The sequence below is a fragment of the Lampetra fluviatilis genome, chromosome 29 (assembly GCF_964198595.1).
Source record: "Lampetra fluviatilis chromosome 29, kcLamFluv1.1, whole genome shotgun sequence".
In the NCBI taxonomy this organism is placed as follows: domain Eukaryota; kingdom Metazoa; phylum Chordata; class Hyperoartia; order Petromyzontiformes; family Petromyzontidae; genus Lampetra; species Lampetra fluviatilis.
In genome coordinates, this window is record NC_136303.1 from 7027260 (window position 1) to 7054525 (window position 27266).

At 44.2% G+C, this 27266-nt stretch overlaps 1 protein-coding gene across 6 annotated transcripts in view; it reads right to left on the reverse strand.

Annotated features, from left to right (window-relative positions):
* LOC144942982 (cell adhesion molecule CEACAM5-like) overlaps positions 1-21999 on the reverse strand; it is a 46594-nt gene extending 24595 nt beyond the window's left edge. For 2 of the 6 annotated variants that reach the window (XM_078870073.1, XM_078870072.1), the window contains exons 1-8: positions 21871-21999; positions 19095-19237; positions 13646-13772; positions 10324-10614; positions 7175-7459; positions 5720-6004; positions 2555-2839; positions 1097-1381 (exon numbers count right to left, since the gene is read on the reverse strand). In XM_078870073.1, coding sequence (XP_078726199.1) covers positions 1097-1381; positions 2555-2839; positions 5720-6004; positions 7175-7459; positions 10324-10614; positions 13646-13772; positions 19095-19237; positions 21871-21919 — 1750 coding nt within the window. In that variant the 5' untranslated portion in view covers positions 21920-21999. The remainder of the gene's footprint in view (positions 1-1096; positions 1382-2554; positions 2840-5719; positions 6005-7174; positions 7460-10323; positions 10615-13645; positions 13773-19094; positions 19238-21870) is intronic. The other 4 variants (XM_078870077.1, XM_078870076.1, XM_078870075.1 and 1 more) reach the window with 4 other exon arrangements.
* Positions 22000-27266: the final 5267 nt, after the last annotated feature.

Genomic DNA, 27266 nt, shown 5'->3' on the forward strand with positions numbered 1-27266 from the left:
GTTCGGGTCCTTAAGCGGGTAAACCGGAAGGGGAAGTCAGTCGGGGTGTGAGCGGAAAAGAGTGAGGCCACGGGGGCGAGTGAGAAGAGGGGGGGGCGCCGACGGCCATCGGGAGCCAACCCCGAAGACAAGAGGAAGCTGCGGAGTGGTGTGCAGCTGCAGAGGAGACAGCCAGAAGGGCTGCGTGTTAGAGGCAGCGGTGTGGCTGCCAGGAGGAGCTGCGGAGAGAGAGAGAGACAGCACGAGGCTGCCAGGAGGTGGAGAGAGAGGAGTTGCAGCAAGTACAGCCAAGGGGGGCTGTGTGAGAGAAACAGCAGCGGGGCTGCTGTTGTGGATCGGGCCGACATTGGAGTCAGCACCGTGGAGAAGCTACAGAGTAAAGACAGCCGTGTGGGTGTACAGCACGAACCGAATAAAGGACACTGAGCCAGACACCGTGGTCCAGTCGTTTATTACAATAGTAATAGTGTTGAGCGATAAACACATGAATTACTAAATTTTTCCAACATTTTATTTAAAACTGTAAACACATAGACTTTGATTGCTTCAACCAGAAAAACTTTAATAACCCTAACCCTAAAAATTCTTCAATTGATCAAATTGAGATTCTTACTTCCATTTATACACTTTTCATATATCGATTGAAGTTCGTTGTCGGCTGTTCTCTGTATGGATAATTGCCTTTGAACTTTCACATGGGGCATATTCTGGCCTGGAGAGTTATGGTCTGGACCAGTCTAGTTTAAACCCCCGGGGGGGATAATTTAGCCTAGGACAACACTTTATCCCCTCGGGTATACTCTGGCCTGGGCCAAACTATACCCGGGTTTAATCGAAGCAGGGGTTATTTTAGTCTGTTACACCGTTTTTGATCACAGGTGGCTGAAGTCCAGATTCAAACCCAGGATCTCAGCAGCGTCAGCTCAGTGCCCTAAGGCCTGAACCACCTGGCCACCTCTTGAATTTATACTTTATAACGTGAAGTGTTGCAATGCCGTCTTGTGTTACATTTTTATTAGAAAAAAACAATCCAGGCCTGGCGCAACTGGATGACAATTGGGGTAAAAAAAAACCCAAAAGAAATTGCAATATTTACCTAGAACTGTCATCCTCACTGAATCACTGGTCTCTGTGCTCAAGCTGTTTTTAACCACACACTGGTACAGCCCTGCATCTTCCTGTTGGACGTTTTCCACACGCAGGGAGGCATTTCCATTGAGGAATTTGTGTCTCTCCTCCGTAGCAGAGATGGGTCGATTGTCCCGCAACCAACTGTACTCAGGCTGTGTGCTCATGTCGTGTGAGCAGATCATGGTCACAGAGTGAATTCCCTTTAGTGCCTCGCTTCTGTCCATCTCAACTCGCGGCTTTGTGGCGGCTTCTGTTTCACGACAACACAGCAACAATGTTCAGCATCTTCCGTCATATAAATTCCGTACTTCTTATTCACAAACCGTTACATAGGTTGACTACATTAGATAACGAATGTCTCACCGAATAGAGTGACGATGTCTGTAATTGCCAGGTAAACATAGGGTTCCAAATATAAACATTTGCAATGTTTTCCGAAAAATTAGAGAAAAGTAAAAAGATCCATAATATAACCAATACGTAACTGTAATATTCATTATTGTATGGGTTCGATCGGGACCCTGATGGCTGTGTATGTGTATGTTTTCCCCGAGGCCACATGGATTTTTCTCCGGGTCCTCCTCCGGGTTTTCCCTCCACATTTAGAATGATGTGTTCAGAGTATTTGGCTGCTATAGATGTCCACGTGATAAGCCACTTCACTAGGCTATCATTTGTAACCAGGTCACTACCGAAAAAGTTATACACAGCTCAGTGGACCTTACCTGGTAAAAAAAATAAAGATTTAAGAGGGAATGTCGCTCGGATTAATGATGGCCGATGGTCGAGACTAACAACAGAGTGGCAGCCGATGGGAATGGAGGCGCCCAAAAGGACGTCTATCCACTCCGCAGAGACAGAGTGGTGAACTCAGCTCCGCAAAGTAACGGTGCCATGGGAATTGCACACAGGGCCTTGCTGGATTGTTCCGTCACAGCACCAGGGTACGTGGGGACAGCTCGAGGTGGCTTTCATCCACCAGTGGATTCATCGTGGCTGATTATGGTGATTGCAATCTAGGCACTAAAAAACGACGGTACTGTGTCGCTGGGACGACTAAAACATATGTAGGGACAGTGTTTCACCATGATTACCATTGAGCTAAAGTGGTTCACTGACCGCTGTGCACGCAACTATACTGCTGAGATCCTGGGTTTAAATCTGGATTCCAACCATCCGTGATTCAACTGAGTTCTTAAGTGTGGCTGGCTGCATAAAAAAGAAAAAATTCCACGATATTGAATTTGTGTTTTCACTTCATTCGACAAAAGTTGCAGCTTTTGGGACTTATAAATGTCAGTTTGAATGCCGTATAATGAACGCTTCTTAGTAGCAGGGCACGCGTGGAAGTGAACCCGATTGTGTGTGGATAATAGAGGTCACTCGATTCATAATAAGTTCCAGTAAGACGGTGCATATTTACCGAGAATCGTCACCCTCACTGGCTCGCTTATTGCCATGCTCGCGGTATTCCACACCTCACATTGGTAGTCCCCCGTGTCTGTATGGCGGACGCTTTCCACACGCAGGGAGGCACCTCCATCGATGAATGTGTGCCTCTCCTCCAGGGCGGAGATGAATTGATTGTTCCGGAACCAGCTGTACTTGGGCTGTGTGTTCATGTCGTGTGAGCAGGTCATGGTCACAGTGCCCACCCGGTCCAGCACCACCGTGCTCTCTACCTTCACTTGTGGCTTTGAGACCGGTTCTGTAAAAGGTAAACAGCAACAAAAACACAAGACATCGTTACTCAAGTTCCGTGTCCGTTCAGGTATGGTCAGATAGCACTCACGATCCCCGACGGCCGCCGCATCCTACGTGTGTGTGTGGGGATTGATATCGGCCTGTGTGTGTGTGTGGATTGATATCAGCCTGTGTGTGTGTGTGGATTGATATCAGTCTGTGTGTGTGTGGATTGATATGAACCTGTGTGTGTGTGTGTGGTTTGATATCAGCCTATGTGTGTGTGTGGATTGATATCAGCCTATGTGTGTGTGTGGATTGATATGAACCTGTGTGTGTGTGTGTGGTTTGATATCAGCCTATGTGTGTGTGCGGATTGATATCAGCCTGTGTGTGTGTGGTTTGATATCAGCCTATGTGTGTGTGTGGATTGATATCAGCCTATGTGTGTGTGTGTGGATTGATATCAGCCTATGTGTGTGTGTGTGGATTGATATCAGCCTATGTGTGTGTGTGGATTGATATCAGCCTATGTGTGTGTGTGGATTGATATCAGCCTATGTGTGTGTGTGTGGATTGATATCAGCCTATGTGTGTGTGTGTGGATTGATATCAGCCTATGTGTGTGTGTGGAATTATATCAGCCTATGTGTGTGTGTGTGGATTGATATCAAGCAGTGCATTGACAAAAGGCCTTGACTTTCTACGTCGTTACAGGCATCGCAATGAAATAATGAAAATAAAGTGAAGGTTTACATTAGCTGCCTCGCCCATCTCTAAACCTTTATAAACAGCTCACCCTCAGAGGATAACTTCCCTGTTCCTAATGACGACCGCTTGTGTTGCGATCGAAATGTCGTGATATTTGTAATAACTTTAATTTTTATAATTTTTTCTATCTACGTGCCTTTACCGAAAGAACCATAGAATATGAATTCCTGCAGTCACGAAAGTTTTAAGTCAAGATTTAAGAGCCATTTATTTTCTCGAATTCGGTTTAAAAAAAAAAAACTCAAAATTTCAAGAGCCGCAATGCACTGTGTTGAATACGGGACGGTGGTCGTTAATAAATAACGTCACGAGCCAGTCCTTCATGAGCCACCGCCACACGCGGCGCTGGAGACCGCAGGTTGGCGACCCCTGAGCCGGATGATGGGATGATGGGATGTTGAGATGATGGGATGTTGGGATGATGGGATGATGGGAAGTTGAGATGATGGGATGTTGGGATGATGGGATGTTGGGATGATGGGATGATGGGATGTTGGGATGATGGGATGTTGAGATGATGGGATGTTGGGATGATGGGATGATGGGATGTTGAGATGATGGGATGTTGGGATGTTGGGATGATGGGATGTTGGGATGATGGGATGTTGGGATGATGGGATGATGGGATGTTGGGATGATGGGATGTTGGGATGATGGGATGTTGGGATGATGGGATGATGGGATGTTGGGATGTTGGGATGATGGGATGTTGGGATGATGGGATGATGGGATGTTGGGATGATGGGATGTTGGGATGATGGGATGATGGGATGTTGGATGATGGGATGTTGGGATGTTGGATGATGGGATGTTGGGATGATGGGATGTTGGGATGATGGTATGTTGGGATGATGGGATGTTGGGATGATGGGATGTTGGGATGATGGGATGTTGGGATGTTGGGATGATGGGATGTTGGGATGTTGGGATGATGGGATGTTGGGATGATGGGATGTTGGGATGATGAGATGATGGGATGTTGGGATGATGGGATGATGAGATGTTGGGATGTTGGGATGATGAGATGATGAGATGATGGGATGATGGGATGTTGGGATGTTGGGATGATGGGATGATGGGATGTTGGGATGATGGGATGTTGGGATGATGGGATTTTGGGATGTTGGGATGATGGGATGTTGGGATGATGAGATGATGGGATGTTGGGATGATGGGATGATGAGATGTTGGGATGATGGGATGATGAGATGATGGGATGATGGGATGTTGGGATGTTGGGATGATGGGATGATGGGATGTTGGGATGATGGGATGATGAGATGATGAGATGATGGGATGATGGGATGTTGGGATGATGGGATGTTGGGATGATGGGATGATGAGATGATGAGATGATGGGATGATGGGATGTTGGGATGTTGGGATGATGGGATGATGGGATGTTGGGATGATGGGATGTTGGGATGATGGGATGTTGGATGATGGGATGTTGGGATGTTGGGATGATGGGATGTTGGATGATGGGATGTTGGGATGTTGGAATGTTGGGATGATGGGATGTTGGGATGATGGGATGTTGAGATGTTGGATGATGGGATGTTGGGATGATGGGATGTTGAGATGATGGGATGTTGGGATGATGGGATGTTGGGATGTTGGGATGTTGGGATGATGGGATGTTGGGATGTTGGGATGATGGGATTTTGGGATGTTGGGATGATGGGATGATGGGATGATGGGATGTTGGGATGTTGGGATGATGGGATGATGGGATGTTGGGGTGATGGGATGTTGGGATGATGGGATAATGGGATGTTGGGATGTTGGGATGATGGGATGTTGGGATGTTGGGATGATGGGATGATGGGATGATGGGATGTTGGGATGTTGGATGATGGGATTTTGGGATGTTGGGATGATGGGATGATGGGATGATGGGATGTTGGGATGTTGGGATGATGGGATGATGGGATGTTGGGGTGATGGGATGTTGGGATGATGGGATAATGGGATGATGGGAACCACCTGGCCACCTCTTGAATTTATACTTTATAACGTGAAGTGTTGCAATGCCGTCTTGTGTTACATTTTTATTAGAAAAAAACAATCCAGGCCTGGCGCAACTGGATGACAATTGGGGTAAAAAAAACCCAAAAGAAATTGCAATATTTACCTAGAACTGTCATCCTCACTGAATCACTGGTCTCTGTGCTCAAGCTGTTTTTAACCACACACTGGTACAGCCCTGCATCTTCCTGTTGGACGTTTTCCACACGCAGGGAGGCATTTCCATTGAGGAATTTGTGTCTCTCCTCCGTAGCAGAGATGGGTCGATTGTCCCGCAACCAACTGTACTCAGGCTGTGTGCTCATGTCGTGTGAGCAGATCATGGTCACAGAGTGAATTCCCTTTAGTGCCTCGCTTCTGTCCATCTCAACTCGCGGCTTTGTGGCGGCTTCTGTTTCACGACAACACAGCAACAATGTTCAGCATCTTCCGTCATATAAATTCCGCACTTCTTATTCACAAACCGTTACATAGGTTGACTACATTAGATAACGAATGTCTCACCGAATAGAGTGACGATGTCTGTAATTGGCAGGTAAACATAGGGTTCCAAATATAAACATTTGCAATGTTTTCCGAAAAATTAGAGAAAAGTAAAAAGATCCATAATATAACCAATACGTAACTGTAATATTCATTATTGTATGGGTTCGATCGGGACCCTGATGGCTGTGTATGTGTATGTTTTCCCCGAGGCCACATGGATTTTTCTCCGGCTCCTCCTCCGGGTTTTCCCTCCACATTTAGAATGATGTGTTCAGAGTATTTGGCTGCTATAGATGTCCACGTGATAAGCCACTTCACTAGGCTATCATTTGTAACCAGGTCACTACCGAAAAAGTTATACACAGCTCAGTGGACCTTACCTGGTAAAAAAAATAAAGATTTAAGAGGGAATGTCGCTCGGATTAATGATGGCCGATGGTCGAGACTAACAACAGAGTGGCAGCCGATGGGAATGGAGGCGCCCAAAAGGACGTCTATCCACCCCGCAGAGACAGAGTGGTGAACTCAGCTCCGCAAAGTAACGGTGCCATGGGAATTGCACACAGGGCCTTGCTGGATTGTTCCGTCACAGCACCAGGGTACGTGGGGACAGCTCGAGGTGGCTTTCATCCACCAGTGGATTCATCGTGGCTGATTATGGTGATTGCAATCTAGGTACTAAAAAACGACGGTAACGTTTCGCTGGGACGACTAAAACATATGTAGGGACAGTGTTTCACCATGATTACCATTGAGCTAAAGTGGTTCACTGACCGCTGTGCACGCAACTATAATGCTGAGATCCTGGGTTTAAATCTGGATTCCAACCATCCGTCATTCAACTGAGTTCTTAAGTGTAGCTGGCTACATTAAAAAAAAAATCCACGATATTGAATTTGTGTTTTCACTTCATTCGACAAAAATTACAGCTTTTGGGACTTACAAATGTCAGTTTGACTGCCGTATAATGAACGCTTCTTAGTAGCAGGGCACGCGAGGAAGTGAACCCGATTGTGTGTGGATAATAGAGGTCACTCGATTCATAATAAGTTACAGTAAGACGGTGCATATTTACCGAGAATCGTCACCCTCACTGGCTCGCTTGTCTCCTTGCTCACGTCATTCCACACCGCACATCGGTAATCCCCCGTGTCTGTATGGCGGACGCTTTCCACACGCAGGGAGGCACCTCCACCGATGAATGTGTGCCTCTCCTCCAGGGCGGAGATGGGTCGATTGTTCCGCAACCAGCCGTACTCGGGCTGTGTGTTCATGTCGTGTGAGCAGGTCATGGTCACAGTGCCCACCCGGTCCAGCACCACCGTGCTCTCTACCTTCACTTGTGGCTTTGAGACCCGTTCTGTGAAAGGTAAACAGCAACAAAAACACAAGAAATCGTTACTCGAGTTCCGTGTCCGTTCAGGTATGGTCAGATCCCCGACGACCGCCGCATCCTGTGTGTGTGTGTGGATTGATATCAGCCTATGTGTGTGTGTGGATTGATATGAACCTGTGTGTGTGTGTGGATTGATATCAGCCTATGTGTGTGTGTGGATTGATATGAACCTGTGTGTGTGTGTGTGGATTGATATGAACCTGTGTGAGTGTGTGGATTGATATCAGCCTATGTGTGTGTGTGGATTGATATGAACCTGTGTGTGTGTGTGGATTGATATGAACCTGTGTGTGTGTGTGGATTGATATGAACCTGTGTGTGTGTGGATTGATATCAGCCTATGTGTGTGTGGATTGATATCAGCCTATGTGTGTGTGTGGATTGATATCAGCCTGTGTGTGTGTGGATTGATATCAGCCTATGTGTGTGTGTCGATTGATATCAGCCTGTGTGTGTGTGTGGATTGATATCAGCCTATGTGTGTGTGGATTGATATCAGCCTATGTGTGTGTGTGGATTGATATCAGCCTGTGTGTGTGTGTGTGGATTGATATCAGCCTATGTGTGTGTGTCGATTGATATCAGCCTATGTGTGTGCGTGGATTGATATCAGCATATGTGTGTGTGTGAATTGATATCAGCCTGTGTGTGTGTGGATTGATATCAAGCAGTGCATTGACAAAAGGCCTTGACTTTCTACGTCGTTACAAGTGTAATAAACCTCCTTGAGACGGCTTCCGGAATCAGTCCTTTTTATTTTCAACTTCCACAGTTACACTTTACACACACTCCCCGTTGCTGGCAGACAACGGAGAGAGGGCAGACTTCTCGCCAAGTCCCCACCGCGCACGTGGCACCCAGAGCCCCGTACGCGCGTGACTCTTGCTCTTGTCGTCCCCAAGTCTGCTCACGACTGTCCTCTCTCCCTCTCTCTTAATCCCTTCGTCACGTGGTACCCCCCAGCCAATCATCTATAGACAGCGTTGACCGTTCCCGATGATTCCCTGTCAATCCCGGGACCACGCCTCTGATCCGGCTCCCCATTAGCTGAGGCCCCGATTGGCCAGGCCAATCACCCCTGCTAACACGCCGCGATCACGCCGAGGCCATGCTCCCTGGCTCATCCCTTATTGGCTACAAAGCAGGACCGGCAAGCCAATCCCCACGTGAACCCTCTATGGCTGTTATTACACAGGCATCGCAATGAAATAATGAAAATAAAGTGAAGGTTTACATTAGCTGCCTCGCCCATCTCTAAACCTTTATAAACAGCTCACCCTCAGAGGATAACTTCCCTGTTCCTAATGACGACCGCTTGTGTTGCGATCAAAAGGTCGTGATATTTTTATTAACCGTATTTTTTTTTCTATCTACGTGCCTTTACCGAAAGAACCATAGAATATGAATTCCTGCAGTCACGAAAGTTTTAAGTCAACATTTAAGAGCCATTTATTTTCTCGAATTCGGTAAAAAAAACTCAATATTTCAAGAGCCGCAATGCTCTGTGGTGAATACGGGACGGTGGTCGTGAATAAATAACGTCACGAGCCAGACCTTTATGAGCCACCGCCACACGCGGTGCCGGAGACCGCAGGTTGGCGACCCCTGAGCCGGATGATGGGATGATGGGATGTTGAGATGATGGGATGTTGGGATGATGGGATGATGGGAAGTTGAGATGATGGGAAGTTGAGATGATGGGATGTTGGGATGATGGGATGTTGGGATGATGGGATGATGGGATGTTGGGATGTTGGATGATGTGATGATGGGATGATGGGATGTTGAGATGATGGGATGTTGAGATGATGGGATGATGGGATGATGGGATGTTGGGATGATAGGATGTTGACATGATGGGATGATGGGATGATGGAATGTTGGGATGTTGGGATGATGGGATGTTGGGATGATGGGATGTTGGGATGTTGAGATGATGGGATGTTGAGATGATGGGATGATGGGATGATGGGATGTTGGGATGATGGGATGTTGGTTGATGGGATGTTGAGATGATGGGATGATGGGATGTTGGGATGTTGGGATGATGGGATGTTGGGATGATGGGATGTTGGGATGATGGGATGATGGGATGATGGGATGTTGGGATGTTGGATGATGTGATGATGGGATGATGGGATGTTGAGATGATGGGATGTTGAGATGATGGGATGATGGGATGATGGGATGTTGGGATGATGGGATGTTGGGATGTTGGGATGATGGGATGATGGGATGTTGGGATGTTGGGATGATGGGATGATGGGATGTGGGGATGATGGGATGTGGGGATGATGGGATGTTGGGATGATGGGATGTTGGGATAATGAGATGATGTGATGTTGGGATGATGGGATGATGGGATGTTGGGATGATGGGATGTTGGGATGTTGGATGATGTGATGTTGGGATGATGGGATGATGGGATGTTGGGATGATGAGATGATGGGATGATGAGATGATGGGATGTTGGGATGATGGGATGTTGGGATGACGGGATGTTGGGATGATGAGATGATGGGATGTTGGGATGATGGGATGTTGGGATGATGGGATGTTGGGATGATGAGATGATGGGATTATGGGATGTTGGGATGTTGGGATGATGGGATGTTGGGATGTTGGGATGATGGGATGTTGTCAGTACAGAACTTTGAGGTGGAGTGCTGACCATGCGATAGCCGAGGGATCGATCAGAACGGTGTAATATTATCAGTGACATATCTTGACCCTGACACAAAAGTCTCGTGTCGTTTTGTGACTCGCTGTTTAGATGTATACAACAAAAACAACAACAAAAAGAGAAATCCGCGTGGAGTGATGCCCACCCTGAATGGTGACGTTGACGGAAACGTTGTACTTGACGTTGGCGATCTCGTACACGGCTTCGCACGTGTACACGGCCTCTTGCGGCTGCTCGACGGTGTACTCCGAGGTCCAGTGGTCGATCTCTTCCGACCCTCTCTTCCACGCCATTATCAGCTTCGGGTTGGAGTCCCCTTCGCAGATGAGCGTGAGCGAGGCCCCCTTTGCCACGGCCACGTGCGCCGGGCTCCGATCGCTTCGGGCCACCGGATCGCCGTGGGGGCTCAGCCTCAACGTCATGGACTGGGGAGGGTCTGCCACACAAAGGCAAAGATCCCCCAGGTGGCCTTAACGGACTGTTGGGGGCAAGTGCTGTTCGCGAGCAGCTGTTACGGCCGACACGGCACGCGAGAGGGTGGGTGACCAACGCCACGCCCGGCCGCCTTTGTCTCGCCGGTGTTGATGTTTGCACACCGCGCGAGGTACTCATTTAAGGCTGAGTCGACCTTGACGGGGCTCAGGACTAAGTTCATATATTCGCCACTGTTTATTGGTGGTGAGCAGGAATTTAATTCGGGTCGCCGGGTTCGTAACGAATTGCTGCCACCACACAAACACACCTGACATTCTGGGTAAATGTATCTGTGAGCCATAGGGGCCGTCCATAAATGACGTCACGCAATTTTGGACAATTTTTTCCCCCCACCCCCCTTCGTCACACGGCGTCACAAAAGTCAGACCCCCCCCCTCACATCAAAATGCGCAACTTAAATAAATATAGACAACAAGTTCTACTTAATTAAATAGACTTTTTAATAAATGTTTTCTCCTACGACATCAGAGTGCAGCGCCACATTAAATACGCGCTACAATGACAATAGTTTAAAGCGATTTGAAGCATGTTTTAGTTTATTGGGGGGGGGGGCAGAGCTTTGTAACGTCATATTTGAGGGGGGGGGGTCTGACTTTTTGTGACGCCGTGTGACGAAGGGGGGGGGGTCAAAAATCGTACAAAATCGCGTGACGTCATTTATGGACGGCCCCTTATGCGGCTGCTACTATAAATTCCCGCATGCGACGATGACGAGCCACTTCCATCAGCTGTCATGTGCAGCCAGATCGTCTCTGAGAAAAGCGCCAAAGGTCTCGGTGGGCTTTAGCTGGCGAAATAAAATAGTTTACTTTAAACCCCGCTTAATGATGTGCAAATTATATTGTTGGGTCTTTCGGTAAAGTCACGTAGATAGGTTCAAAGAAAATATTTTTTGTTATTTTCGTCGTGAGAATTGTATTTTTTAATGTTTTATTTTTTTTATTTTATTATTTTCCATCTACGTGACTTTACCGAAAGAACCAAGAAGATGAATCCCTGCAATCACGAAAGCTTTAAATCGAAATTCTTTGAAACTATCTACGTGAGGCCTTGATCTGGTCGAACACCGTATGAGACTAGGCTCTAAGGAAAGCTGTCTCTGGTGTGGACCAATGAGTTTCAAGGACAATGCATAAATTATCAGAGTATTAAATTTCGATTTAAAGCTTTCGTGACTGCAGGGATTCATCTTCTTGGTTCTTTCGGTAAAGTCACGTAGAAGGGAAGTAATAAAATAAGAAAAATAAAACATAATAAAACAATTCTCACGACGTTTCGGCCACAACGCAAGCAGCCGTCCTCAGGCGAAGAATGAGACATTATCAAGCTAGGAGCTTATATAGGTGTAGCGAGGAGGAGCGCCTCAACAAAAGAATGTGCATATGAAGAGGAATTTAGCATACCAATGGGCAATGCGTAGGAGGTGGGCGTAGGGGTTTCAAAGTCCCATTATGCCCATGCATTATGCAGGATCAACAGCACCACGGGGGGGCGCAAGGAACAGCGTTAATAAAGGAAAGGAATGTTAATGATATGTAGCTGCATTTACCAAACAACCATGTAGAAAACCAAAGTAAAAAACTACATAAAAAACTAAAATATAAACTGATACTTACTATACTCTACAATAAGCTGAGTTACTAACAACAAATAATAAATTACAATTCTACGTCGTAAGAAGTATATAATATACTTCCATCTAAACTTTATTCTCTTAGCATATACAGTACTATATACTGCCATAGATAAACCCAACATTAAATTATATACTGTATTGCTGTAAACCACCCTATACTTTATACATTTTAATATAACACTATGTATTATTCAACTCACCCTAATGTGTATCGAAATGGTTTATTACGTCCTTCCAATGATTGCTAAGCCTGAATCCATCTTCTCGGTTAAAATTGTCTCTGTGTTTGTATATGTGGATCGCCTCATGAACGAATCTCTCATGATAGCCATCTCTCTGCAAGCCATCTGGCTATCATGAGAGATTCGTTCATGAGGCGATCCACATATACAAACACAGAGACAATTTTAACCGAGAAGATGGATTCAGGCTTAGCAATCATTGGAAGGACGTAATAAACCATTTCGATACACATTAGGGTGAGTTGAATAATACATAGTGTTATATTAAAATGTATAAAGTATAGGGTGGTTTACAGCAATACAGTATATAATTTAATGTTGGGTTTATCTATGGCAGTATATAGTACTGTATATGCTAAGAGAATAAAGTTTAGATGGAAGTATGTTATATACTTCTTACGACGTAGAATTGTAATTTATTATTTGTTGTTAGTAACTCAGCTTATTGTAGAGTATAGTAAGTATCAGTTTATATTTTAGTTTTTTATGTAGTTTTTTACTTTGGTTTTCTACATGGTTGTTTGGTAAATGCAGCTACATATCATTAACATTCCTTTCCTTTATTAACGCTGTTCCTTGCGCCCCCCGTGGTGCTGTTGATCCTGCATAATGCATGGGCATAATGGGACTTTGAAACCCCTCCGCCCACCTCCTACGCATTGTCCATTGGTATGCTAAATTCCTCTTCATATGCACATTCTTTTGTTAAGGCGCTCCTCCTCGCTACACCTATATAAGCTCCTAGCTTGATAATGTCTGATTCTTCGCCTGAGGACGGCTGCTTGCGTTGTGGCCGAAACGTCGTGAGAATTGTTTTATTATGTTTTATTTTTATTATTTTATTACTTCCCTTCTATCAGAATATTGTTTTTTTTGCATTTTGACTGCGAGTATTGTGGTTAATGTAAACATGATTACTTGCAAAAGGTGTCAGTTTTGTTGCCAGAAAAAAGGGGGAAACCCCCTATTAGTCGATCTACGCGACTTTACGAAAGAACCAAAGAATATGAATTCCTGCAGTCACGAAAGCTTTAAGTCAAGATTTACGTGCAAAATTGAGTTGATTTGAATGCGGCTCGGAGGTGCAAACTTACAATAGACGTCCAACTTCGTCGAGCCCGTGTGGGTTATTCCATCATCGGTGGTGGCCATGCACTTGTAGTCGGCACCGTCGCTGCGATGCAGTGACGAGATGACGATGGTGGAATTGTCCATCGACAGCTGACAGTTGGGATGAGACGCGTTCAAACGTTTTTAGTTTCTCTCTCTTACAGAAACGCACGGTGAAAGACGATCGCGTTCAAGATTTTGTCGTGTCACATAAACCACTTTTAAATAATCGAGAGGTTAAATTAAACCTCATTTGCAAGTACCAAAATATAATAGGGTGTTTTTCCCCTTTTTTCTGGCAACAAAACGGAAACCTTTTTACAAGGATTCATGTCTGCGTTAACCACAATACTTGCATTGTCTTTGAGCTGTACGCCTTTTGGCGTCCTCTGGTCGAGCACCAATTGGGTCGAGGCTCAAAAGAAAGCTGTCTTGGGTGTGGACCAATCAGTTTCAAGGACAATGCATATATTATCATAGTGTGTTTTTTGTTTGCATTTTGACTGCAAGTATTGTGGTTAATGCAGACATGAATCCTCGTAAAAAGGTTTCAGTTTTGTTGCCAAAAAAAGGGGGAAAACCCCTATTATTAATAGGTTAAATAAAGTATCAAAAGACAGTGTAAAGGCAGAAGTAATAGTCTGTATTATTGTAGGCATGCCATTCTTTTTATTTAATATCACGGTGACTGAGCACAGCCACGCCCGAAACGCCAAGCGGAAAGCAATGAACAAGAGCAGCAGCAGGCTACAGTCTACATTATAGACTGTCAGTACACTCACCCAGCTTAATAACCAGGCAACAGTCTACATTATAGACTGTCAGTACACTCATCCAGCTTAATAACCAGGGCTACAGTCTACATTATAGACTGCCAGTACACTCACCCAGCTTAATAACCAGGCTACAGTCTACATTATAGACTGTCAGTACACTCACCGAGGTTGAGAACCAGGCTACAGTCTACATTATAGACTGTCAGTACACTCATCCAGCTTAATAACCAGGGCTACAGTCTACATTATAGACTGTCAGTACACTCATCCAGCTTAATAACCAGGCAACAGTCTACATTATAGACTGCCAGTACACTCACCGAGGATAATAACCAGGGCTACAGTCTACATTATAGACTGTCAGTACACTCACCGAGGTTAATAACCAGGGCTACAGTCTACATTATAGACTGTCAGTACACTCATCCAGCTTAATAACCAGGGCTACAGTCTACATTATAGACTGCCAGTACACTCATCCAGCTTAATAACCAGGCAACAGTCTACATTATAGACTGTCAGTACACTCATCCAGCTTAATAACCAGGGCTACAGTCTACATTATAGACTGCCAGTACACTCACCCAGCTTAATAACCAGGCTACAGTCTACATTATAGACTGTCAGTACACTCACCGAGGTTGAGAACCAGGCTACAGTCTACATTATAGACTGTCAGTACACTCATCCAGCTTAATAACCAGGGCTACAGTCTACATTATAGACTGTCAGTACACTCATCCAGCTTAATAACCAGGCAACAGTCTACATTATAGACTGCCAGTACACTCACCGAGGATAATAACCAGGGCTACAGTCTACATTATAGACTGTCAGTACACTCACCGAGGTTAATAACCAGGGCTACAGTCTACATTATAGACTGTCAGTACACTCACCGAGGTTAATAACCAGGCGACAGTCTACATTATAGACTGCCAGTACACTCACCCAGCATAATAACCAGGGCTACAGTCTACATTATAGACTGTCAGTACACTCACCCAGCTTAATAACCAGGCTACAGTCTACATTATAGACTGCCAGTACACTCACCCAGCATAATAACCAGGGCTACAGTCTACATTATAGACTGTCAGTACACTCACCGAGGTTGAGAACCAGGCTACAGTCTACATTATAGACTGTCAGTACACTCATCCAGCTTAATAACCAGGGCTACAGTCTATATTATAGACTGTCAGTACACTCATCCAGCTTAATAACCAGGCAACAGTCTACATTATAGACTGTCAGTACACTCACCGAGGTTAATAACCAGGCTACAGTCTACATTATAGACTGTCAGTACACTCACCCAGCATAATAACCAGGGCTACAGTCTACATTATAGACTGTCAGTACACTCACCGAGGTTAATGACCAGGCTACAGTCTACATTATAGACTGTCAGTACACTCACCGAGGTTAATAACCAGGGCTACAGTCTACATTATAGACTGTCAGTACACTCACCCAGCAAAATAACCAGGCAACAGTCTACATTATAGACTGTCAGTACGCTCACCGAGGTTAAGAACCAGGCTACAGTCTACATTATAGAATGCCAGTACACTCACTCAGATTAAGAACCAGGCTACAGTCTACATTATAGACTGCCAGTACACTCACTCAGATTAAGAACCAGGCTACAGTCTACATTATAGACTGCCAGTACACTCACTCAGATTAAGAACCAGGCTACAGTCTACATTAGTGTTTTTTATTATTTAAATATTATTTTTATTCACTTTATTTATATTTTTCTATCTACGCGACTTTACCGAAAGAACCAAAGAATAAGAGCTGCAGCATCAGCACAGAATTGGCACACTTCCTGTGTTGAGCAAGGTTCATAAGAACTCGGGAAAAATAGAACAACGGGGGAGAGAAACTCCCCCGTTGTCTTGAACGTGTGGCCTTTTGCGTCGGCCTCGTGCACCCAGACAAGTCTCGACATGACGAATCGATGTGGGTTTAAGTCCGTGGGAATGGAGGCCCGTGATAAGCAGCGGGTTGATAATTGCCGAATGCAAACGAAGCCCCGGGCTCGTGACAGCGGGCAACGTATCGAGGGGATGCTGGAATTCCATGACAGGAAAAGGCGGAACTTGTACGTTTCTATCTTGATTTGAAGCTTTCGTGACTGCAGGAACCCATACTCTTTGGTTCTTTCGGTAAAGTCACGTAGGTAGAAAATCAAATAAATCACGACGTTTCGGGCGCAACACAAGCGTCCATCATCAGGTGGGAAAGCATGGTCTGCTGCTGAGGCAGACCACGTGACGAGACATCGCAGATGTAACCATGTGCTGTGTACATCCTGGGCTACCACGTGCCTGCAAGCCATCATCATTGGATGAAGGCCTTTTCATTCCTCAGCCACCATGGCAGGCACCACGAAGTTAAACTTCACGTCCTGCATATAAATATCATCACTTAATCCTAATCCATTGGTTGCCACTATTTCATTATTTGGTTCCTAATCCTCCTCCAGCCGGTGTATTTTATTGCATACTCAAATATGTATTTTTTTTAATTGTTATACAAAGCTTCTTAAAAAAATATTACCTTTTAATTTGACTCGGGTTAAATCTTGAGCCCCAACTTTCGCAAGCATGGGGCCCATTCCAACCTTCTGAGGCGCAGTGGCACAGTGTGGTTGGCATGAATCGCCGGTACAAGGAATGCAATGGGCACCACCCCCTGTCTGGTTTCCATCCATGTCAACCCCTTATGAGTGCCCTACCTTATTAGAGACCAATTCAGACCATATTGGTCACCCCGTGCCCTTATAAATCTCAACGTTCATCCTACAAAGTTACATCACAAGGGAGACACACAAACAAATAGACAAAAACATTTTTGCCTGTATTGAAACGGCTGTACGCCGTATGGACCTGAAAACTCAATTTCCCTGTACAAGACTACGGGGAAAACCGTATGGGTTGACCGCTATGGGTTTCCCATTTGTTCGTAAGCCAGAGCCTGGATCCTCAACAGCCCATGGGCCCCAGTGCAATTGCAACATCAATAATAATAACCTCTATTTTATAAAGCGCCTTTCATATTTGAGTATCTCAAAGCGCTGTATGCAAATTTAAAACTACACTCACATGTATAGGCACAATCTAAGTTCAATAGAAAGCTGATTATAACAAAAGCAATGACTACTCTCGAAATTGCAATACAATGAAGAACTGTGACACAAGCGAATAATATTGCTTTGGCATCTGTAACTATAATATCACAAAGTCATCTATGACAATTATAGTACTGTACTGTAACGCTGCATTTGTATGACCACAGCAAACATGTCCCTTGATTAATATTTGACGGTAATAAAACAACCTTTTGCGCTCACACAGCATAACGTTGTGCTGATTTTTTTGCACAAGAAGAGCACATGAATAAAGTCCTCAAAAGTGAAAGTTGAACAAAAAGTTAAATAAGAAAAGGTTTTAAAGTAGTTTGACCCAGTCAACTTACACGAAAGAAAATGTTAAAAACCTTTAATATTGATTTATGCTTGGGCCACATTTCCGTTCCTCCTGATTTTCGGTTTGCTTCATACATTTACCGTTCAGTATTTGCTATCCATGGCCTCTTGTGTTTTTCGCCTGGTTAAACAAATACACTTTAAACTCCACTTCTGCATTATATGGGGTAAGGGTGAGTTTAAATAAGGACAGGCTGAAGAGGTCAAACATTTTCCCTCCGACTGCTTCTTACTTTTTAGTTTCACTTCTGGAGTTGACAGGGGTATGCGATTGTTCTGGAATGATTAACCGTCTTCATGTTGCGTTTCACTTCGATCGTCATGCAGCGGGCACACTTATTTGGCCATTTCACTTGAGGTAGTTTATTTCAATTAGGCGATGAAAATAAAATGACGAGCACTTCTGATGTTGACCTCAAGCATTGTAAAAAATATTAGTTCGCGCTCTTGGTATACTGCCAATGACGGTGTTTCACGTAGACCATTCATTTACGTCTTATCTCAAGGGTGAAGGTGCAGCCCTGCAATTACTTGCTCACGCAACCGCTGATGGAAGGGCGTTCACGACGAGAGGAAGCTCTGGAGAGCTGCCGCAGATGGTATATTGGCCTACTCCTCCGCATTAGGCAGATGTTGTGGCCTGCTGATCGAGTGCGGCGTGTCCCATTTAAGAAACTTTACACCCTTGGTGCAGCTGCCGTGCCGGGTAGATGAAATCGAAAGCCAATGACTTCTGCAGAGTAACTCCGAGTGGGCAGGCCTACTGCGACATTGGGTACCCAAGGCACGTGCGGAAGATCGATGCAGGCGATCCCCTTTTTTGGCGTGACGCACGCGTCGCGAAATGCCTCCGTTGGTCACGAAAAGAGCTTGGAGGCAAACACCGATCGTGATCACGGATGGGACGATGCACGCCAGCGGGCACGATGGCCTTGTACTCACCCCTTGTACTCACCTCTTACTTGAAACAGCAATCGTGCTGTGACGGTTCCACCTGAAGACGGAAGCTTGTGTTGCCTCCGAAACGTCGTGATTTTTATTTTATTTTTTATCTTACTTTTATTAATTTTAATTTTTTACCTACGTGACTTTACCAAAAAAGCCTAAGAATATGAATTCTTGCAGTCACGAAAGCTTCAAATCTAGAATTGTACTCACCTGTCTGCGAGAGGCGGTGGCCGGGGGCAGTTGGAGCCACTGGAATCTGGCCGGTCTCTTTGAGGGCACCTCGCATTGGATCTTCACCGGCTTGCCCTCGAGCGCATCGCGCGGAGAAACCGTCACCTTCAATTTTTCCGAACCTGCGGGAGAATTTTGTTTCGTAACTGCGTTAAACCGTCTTCACCTGTGATCGCATTACAGTTTTATCATCGATTATCCGGCACCGCGCGATTATCCGGCTGCTTGCAACATAATCCGGCGGTCCAGGTCCCATCTGGCGAAACCGACAAAACCGCTCCAATGGCTGTTAAGCAGCCAGGCGATCAGCAAATTTAAAACACAAAAAAAAACAATGTCATTCAAGAATGTGCAAAAATAAACTATTTTAAATAATGATGGTTCGTGATTATCTGGCGTTTTTAAAAATTCGGCGCCCCCCTCCCCTCCCCCCGAAGCCGCCGGATAATCGATGATCGACTTGACACGGTTAAATAAATCCATGCTTGTATGCAGGCTATGTTCACATGTTCGTGATAAAACTCATGGACTCCAATTTGTATGGGTCTCAAGTTGTATTTTGTTTTAACCAGATTGTTGAGATTTCAAGGGAAGGCCACCCCCAAAGCCATTGTCTCTAAATGTTATTTCAAGCACGCAACTCTCCGTGCTTCTTTGCTCACTTTTCAGTTTTGGTTCCGTATTTTTCGTTAATGGCCATGCATGGTGCTGCGTATATAAATTTGTACGGTTTGGCTGAGAAATACATTTTACTCGCGTTAGTCTCAAAATGCGATGTCTCCGTCACGACACTCTGCAGTAAGCAGAATTGGCTACAGTAATCAGAGCAGGATTGTGCAGCAGAGGCGATGGAATTTGGGAAACGTCCGTTATCCATCTTGCCTTTAGTAGGGGCAGGCATTGCCAGACACTTCGCCGTGCCTGCCCCAGGAAAGGCCCCAAGAAAGGTAGGCACTGCTCAGCTCCTGCTAAATAAATGTAAACTAAACTGGAGGGACGATAGCTCTTGAGCATTCCGACCATTGATTTACTTTACACAACATTTTCTTTTTTCTATAAACGCATTCAAAATATGAACGGATTTTTTTTTTGCTGTGCTCACTTGGGTTGCATGCGCCGTAAATGTCTAAAGATAAATATAAATTAAACCCAGGCTGTGTCAGTAATGTAATTAATTCCCTTGACATGGGCGCTGTGGGGTCGGTTCTGGTGATGTTCAACAGACCTGAGACAACTCAGAGCTGTTTTTCAATACCTTCAGATGTACGCCTCTTTGTTAGTTGATACTAGTTTTCGCTTTAAATGTAACATGATTTAATTCATTTATTTCCTATTATCACTCAAATTAGCTCCTATTAGTATAATTAAAGTTATATATCCAGAAAAATAGCCTCACTGATTCTCAAGAATATTTATTTTCTACTTTCTAGGAACATCCTGCATTTGGGATGTTCGGAAACCAAAGAATCCCAGAGAAAAAAAACACTTAGCATTGTGAGGAAATGACAATCAACATCCCGTGGCCACCTAATGCAATTTTAACTTATATACTTTATTTACTTAAGAGGCGCCACGGTGGTGTGATGTTATCTTTCTCGCTTGGTATGCAGGAGGTCAGGGGTTCGATCCCAACCCTGACGCCTGCTGTATATGCGGAGTTTGTATGCTCTCCCTGCGGTCCCGTGGATTTTTCTCCGAGTCCTCCCGATTTTCCCCTCCACATTTGAAAACATGCGTTTAGAGTATTTGGCTGCTAAACATTTTCACATGATGATAAGCCACTTCGTTAAGCTATAATTTGTGGCCAGGTAGCTTCTGAAAAGAGCTTAGTGGGCCTTACCTGGTAAGATGAAAAAAAAAGTATTTTATTTGTATGTTTTTGAAAGTTATTTATGTTACTTTTCCTATACTTTGCACTGCTATCGTGTTTTTGTATTGTTTGTTATTGTAACATTCTGACCCGCCTCTACTGGACATCTGTGAAAAATATCTTTATAGCTCATCGGATTCCTCGAGTAAAAATACATATTTAGATTGACCTTGTAGGAGAAATGTTGTGTCATTATAAAACCGTACTGCTGTTATGTGTTTACAATCATACAAATTTAAGAAGCATAATCGATCAACCATAATGTATTTAGATAATCTATGAATACTATAAAATAACACCTTGCGGCTCATTAAATTATGATCTCCAAAACTGTTATTAAATATTCGTGTCTTATTCAACACACGAATTTCCTGTGTGGACACCTGATGATGATTGCTTGTGTTGCAGTCGAAACGTCGTGAGAATTTTGTTTAATATTTTATTATTTCCCTTCTACGTGACTTTACCGAAAGAACCAAGAATATACTGGGTTACATATATATCACTCTACATTAAATTCCTTCAGTAAAATAGAAAAAAAACACTCACTGTTGGATTACATTCGTTTAACTATACTGGGTTACATATACTGTATATCGCTCTAAATCCAACTTCTTCGGTAAAATTGAACAACAAAAAACACTGCTTAAAACATTCCTCAAGTGTAAATTATTCAGACTGCGTTTAGAAAGGTTTATATACCTCTTGAATTTAAGTGCATCGGAACATCTTCAAGAACCAACAGGATTCAAACTAATCGAACACGAGCACTTTTAAACGTTCAGGCCCGGTAAAAACACAACAAAAAAAGGAAATACCCAACGTTAACGCTTTAACAATGAACGGTTTTAGCATTAACGTGCATAAACCGTACGATCGACTTACCTTGGCAAACGCGGGCAAAAAGTACAATTAGAAATAATCTGAACAACATTGTGCACGGGAATGCCGATGACGCTTCTGCCAGAAAGCTTTGGACGAAATGATGAAGGCTTTTTTTGCAAATGTGCCTGTAGGCAAATCTGAGAGGGAGAGTCCGGTCCCCAGCACATTTAAATGGGGAAGAGAGAGGGGTGGGTGGGTGAGTACACGCCCTCTTGGCACCGGTCAAGCTACAGAATTCCCCGTGAGCTATTTCAATGTGGTGACGTTACGCTCTTGAATGTCGCAAAGTGCTGACGCTTCTGGGAAATTGCCGAACGTTCCTACTTTTAATACATCTATACTGTTAGGTTTTTTTCGGTAAAGTCACGTAGGAAGAATTTTTTTATTAATAAATAAATAATAATATAATAGAAATAGTAATAATAGAAATAAAATAATATTTTATTTCTATTATTATTATTTCTATGATTTTATTTATTTTTTACCTACGTGCCTTTACCGAAAAAACCTAAGAATATGAATCCTTGCAGTCACGAAAGCTTCAAATCTAGAATTTTTTTTATACATCTGTTTGGCTCACCGAATTAATATCCACTGTTCGTTTGGCTGGTGGGACACATAAAGGGACGGACGGCTCCCGTCACAAAGGGCTTGCGGATCGCTCGCATTATTACCATCATCATCATACAAAAGTTGCCGTGTTTCACTCGGTGCGCCCTCCGTATTGGAGAGAGTGCGGCCCCTTCGCACGCATGGACATTCTCCAGGAGGTTTTCCCGGCTTCATCCCCCGCCCGTGAACGCTTGTTAATGTGCGTGCTGTACGCTGAGCAGTGCCGAATAATCCGAGTAGCAAAAGTTGCTACATATGCTACGGGCCCCGCACTTTCAAGGGCCCCGCGCTAAATGCTTTCAAGCTATCAATTCCGGCTCAGTGATTCTGCACTTGCTCTATTACTATAGTACTACACCGCCTTCAACTTTTATGAACGACTGCGGTGTTTAAGGTTAGCGATTTGTCGTATTATCTGGCTTCATAGCAAATAAAAAAAACAATTACTTTACTATGCAAGTAAAACATTTGTGTGTTTTAATATTTACTTGTTTTTTTTATTTAGGGCCCCTTAATTACATAAGCTACAGGCCCCGCACTAGCTTCATCCGGCACTGACGGAGGTGCAATGACGGAGCCGGCAGGACAAGACGGTGGGCCAATGGGGACCATTCCCCGCTGAGATGAAGATATTCGGGCCTCCGCTGGGGTGATGCGACTTGGCAAGCGACTCTCTGCGTGGCTGGCGGCTGCTGCCTCCTTCCCCTTTGTCGTTCCACCTCGCGCCTCCCAGTCATTCTCTCTTTGAGAGTGAGCGAATACCGCCCGGCACATTACAAGTTGAAATTATCGTTGTTCGTATTACTATTATTGATTTTCGATTTAAAGCTTTCGTTACTGCAGGGATTCATCTTCTTGGTTCTTTCGGTAAAGTCACGTAGAAGGGAAATAATAAAATAATAAAATAATAATAAGATAATAAAGATAAAACTTAATTAAATAATTCCCACGACGTTTCGGCCTGTCTCCCCGACAGACCTGGTCTTCACCTGAGGACGGCTGCTTGCGTTGTGGCCGAAACGTCGTGAGAATGATTTAATGAAGTTTTATTTTTATTATTTTATTATGTCCCTTCTACGTGACTTTACCGAAAGAACCAAGAAGATACTATTATTGAATTATACCTTCCTGCCTTGGCCACCACGGTGGCGAGATGTTAACTACCTCGCCTGGTATACAAGAGGTCGTGGGTTCGATTCCGATTCCGACTCTGACGCCTGTATAATTGGAGTTTGTGTGCCTCTCTCCCAGTGGTTGCATAGATTTTTCTCCGGGTCCTCCGGTTTTTCTCATTCACATTTAGAATCGACACGGGTTTAGAGTATTTGGCTGCTATACATTTCCACGTGATAAGCCACTTCGTTGAGCTATCATCTGTGGCCAGGTCGCTTCTGAAAATGAGCTATATAGCTCAGTGGGTCTTACCTGGTAGAATATTTTACGTATCGTTTTAATAGTTTATAGGTCAAAACGCTGAACTGGCAACGCTGAGGTCCTGGGGTTGAATCTATGCAGCTGCCTGAGTTGTGTGTCGGCTCCGAAGTTACGTGGCGCAAAAACACGGAGCATCAATGCATCGCGTCCCAGTGGAAAGCGTTGACCACAGGTCACTTTACGGCAGAGGTGGGGAACGTCCGGCCCGCGGGCCGTACAAGGCCCGCGAAATCATTTGGTGTGGCCCTGCCAAGGCAACCACAGGCGGGACTCGAAATTCAATAAATCTAGGAGCAAACCTGGAAAAGCAGTTGCGAGCAGCAACATCATCATCAATACCAGCTAACATCACACGCCTCACCAAAGAGAAGCAGTTCCAGCCATCACATTAGGGGTGAGTTAATTCAATGTTTGACCAAATATAACGGGCTAATTTTTAAGTTCATAATTTTGTATGGCCCGCGAATGATGTTATAAATATCCAAATGGCCCTTGGCAGAAAAAAGGTTCCCCACCTCGGAGGTACCTCTATGATATCCATCGCCGTGGGCCATTCTCCAACACGATGGGTAGCACTGCTCCTACGAGTGATCCTAAGGGAGATAACCTCGATTCGTGACGTGACACCGATAGTGCAATTGGATACAATTGGCGGTGATCGTGGGGGGGGGGGGTGCGATGGGGGGAGAAACCACCCAGATAAATGTGCCCAAGTGCAAACGGTAAAAACAAAAACCCTGTGGAAGTGCCTGGCGTTCTCTAGGGGAAAACGGAGCTTGCAAGGTTTTTCACTTGACAATGAAACCGATGCAGTTCGCGCGGGCTAACAATGCCACCACGGCATGTGTACGTTCATTAATCTGCGACATGTTGGATGTTTCCTTATGTTCTTATTCTCGGGGGAAATGACCCCGTCAATCATGAGCGTTATTTGGAACAAAGCTCTGTTCGGAGTGGACATGTAAGCACAATTCTGTTTTTTAGGGGTTTTTGTGTTGCAAGAACAGCTAACGGTCATCCCACATGTTTTACCGAGTGATGTACATACACTGCATACAATGGAATACATTGCTAAGATGTCCATAGCATGTGTATTTACGATATATTGATTGAGCTTTGAGATAATGTATGAAATATTCATAATTATTTTACGACAGTGCATGAAGTAAAGTTGTATACACGTGTAATATATTGTTATTTCCGTAGTAGATTGCTGTATAGCGGTGCTTAATGCCGCTATAAGTTTGACGAAGCATTCTTTTGTCCAACTGCCTTTACGAGAATAACAGCAATAAAACTCAACACGTTCATAAATAACACTTTGACATTAAAATAAAAAAATATACAATAATCTTGATTTGAAGCTTTCGTGACTGCAGGAATCCATACTCTTTGGTTCTTTCGGTAAAGTCACGTAGGTATAAAATAAAATAAATCTACGTGACTTTACCGAAAGAACCAAAAATATACAACAGTTGACGTTTCAGGCAATGGCCCTCCACATCATACCACAGGGCTATTGCCTAAAAACTAAACAATTTTTATTATACCAGGTAAAGCTCACTGAAATATATGGCTCTTTTTCAGAAGCAACCTGGCCACAAATGATAGGTGATCGAAGTGGCTTATCACGTGGAAATCTATAGCAGGCAAATCGTCTAAGCGCATGTTGATTCTAAACGTGGAGGGAAAAACCAGAGGACCACATTAAGAGAGACATGCAAACCCCCAAATATACAGCAAGCGTCAGGGTCGGGATCGAACAGTGACCTCCTGTATACCAGGCGAGGGAGTTAACATCTCCTAGCCACCGCCGCGCTCGAACGACCGAATGGCAGCCAAAGTATGGAACACAACTGGACGAACCTTCGCTGTAGAAATGGACCAACGAGATCAGTTTGTGTGCAGAGATGAGATCAAATCGTGAGATCTTGAGAAACGGCGGCAGGTTCGTTCAAACCTTAATCCGTCATGTCCTGACGATAATTATGGCGATGAACGTTGCTGTAGACGCAATAAGGTTTCACGCTAAGCACGCATAACTTACTTATACACTCTAATGTATTGCACGTGTACGTGTTATTTGTATCAACGTCCCCGTTGCATTACGCAGTGCGCGACGAGTACAGGATTGCATATCGATTCAATATATATTCTTGGTTCTTTCGGTAAAGTCACGTAGATGGAAAACAAAAATCTAAATTAAAAGCAAAATAATTATATTTTTTTTAATTGAAAACAAGCTTTAATTAAATGTACCGTACAAGTAATGGAAGAACTCCACGACTACAGGAAGTGGCCCCGAAGCTTGCCATAACGTAAGGGGCTGTTGTGATTTACAGCCAACGTTAGTTGAGCGTGGACAATTAGACCCAAGCCGAAACATAACATATGAAAATGAATGTTTAAATATACTTCTTTTTTATATAGAATATAGTATTGTCATCAGTATGACATAAGTATTCCAAGTTTGCATTTGATACCACATTGGGAAGTGGGTTAAAATTGAGTTACAATATTTGAGGATACGACAACAACAACAGAGTGAGTTAAATAAAAGCATGTAATAAAAACCCACGACGTTTCGCAACACAAGCCTCCAAATGTAGCCGCTACATTTGAAGGCGTGCCCCCTCTTTTCTCTCCACCTGAAGAAGATCGAAACGTCGTGGGTTTTTTTGCTTTTAATTTACATTTTAGTTTTCCATGCACGTGACTTTACCGAAAGAACCAAGAATATTAATTCCTGCAGTCACGAAAGCTTTAAGTCTAAATCGAGTCAAGTTATTTCACGTCGGGCATTGTGGACTTTCGCGGCCGGCGGTAAAGGAAGAGAGACGTTGGAAAAACAAGGAAGTGTTGTATTTATCTGTGCATTGTTTGGCAACCAGCTGTGCATGTGCAGCACTAAAAGTGTCACTGTTTTATGAGGATGCGTTCTTACTTTTTTTTTAGTCCTTTTCCCCAGGAAATAAGAGTCCCGATAATGGTAGAGTCGTGTTATTCAGACTCATGGAGGCCCAGGCCTTTTTTTGTGTGTGTGGTTTTTTTTGTTGTTGTCAGAGTTCAGGTCAAGTTCAGCCAAGACTGCACTCTTCAACGGCTTTATCATCAGAAACTCGCTCGGTTTTGGACAGCGTCTTATCCTCATAAATGGACATTGCGTACTCGACGCGCTTGCAACAAAAACAGGAAGATTCACTCGTGCTCCGGGTGTTGTGTTTATCTTTTTTTATTGCACAGATTTTTTTTTTCTTTACAAATCATCGCCATCATAAATGATCATCAGTCATGAGCAATCCACTGCTGGATGAAGGCTTCCCTCAGTCACCACCATCCTCCACCTAGCA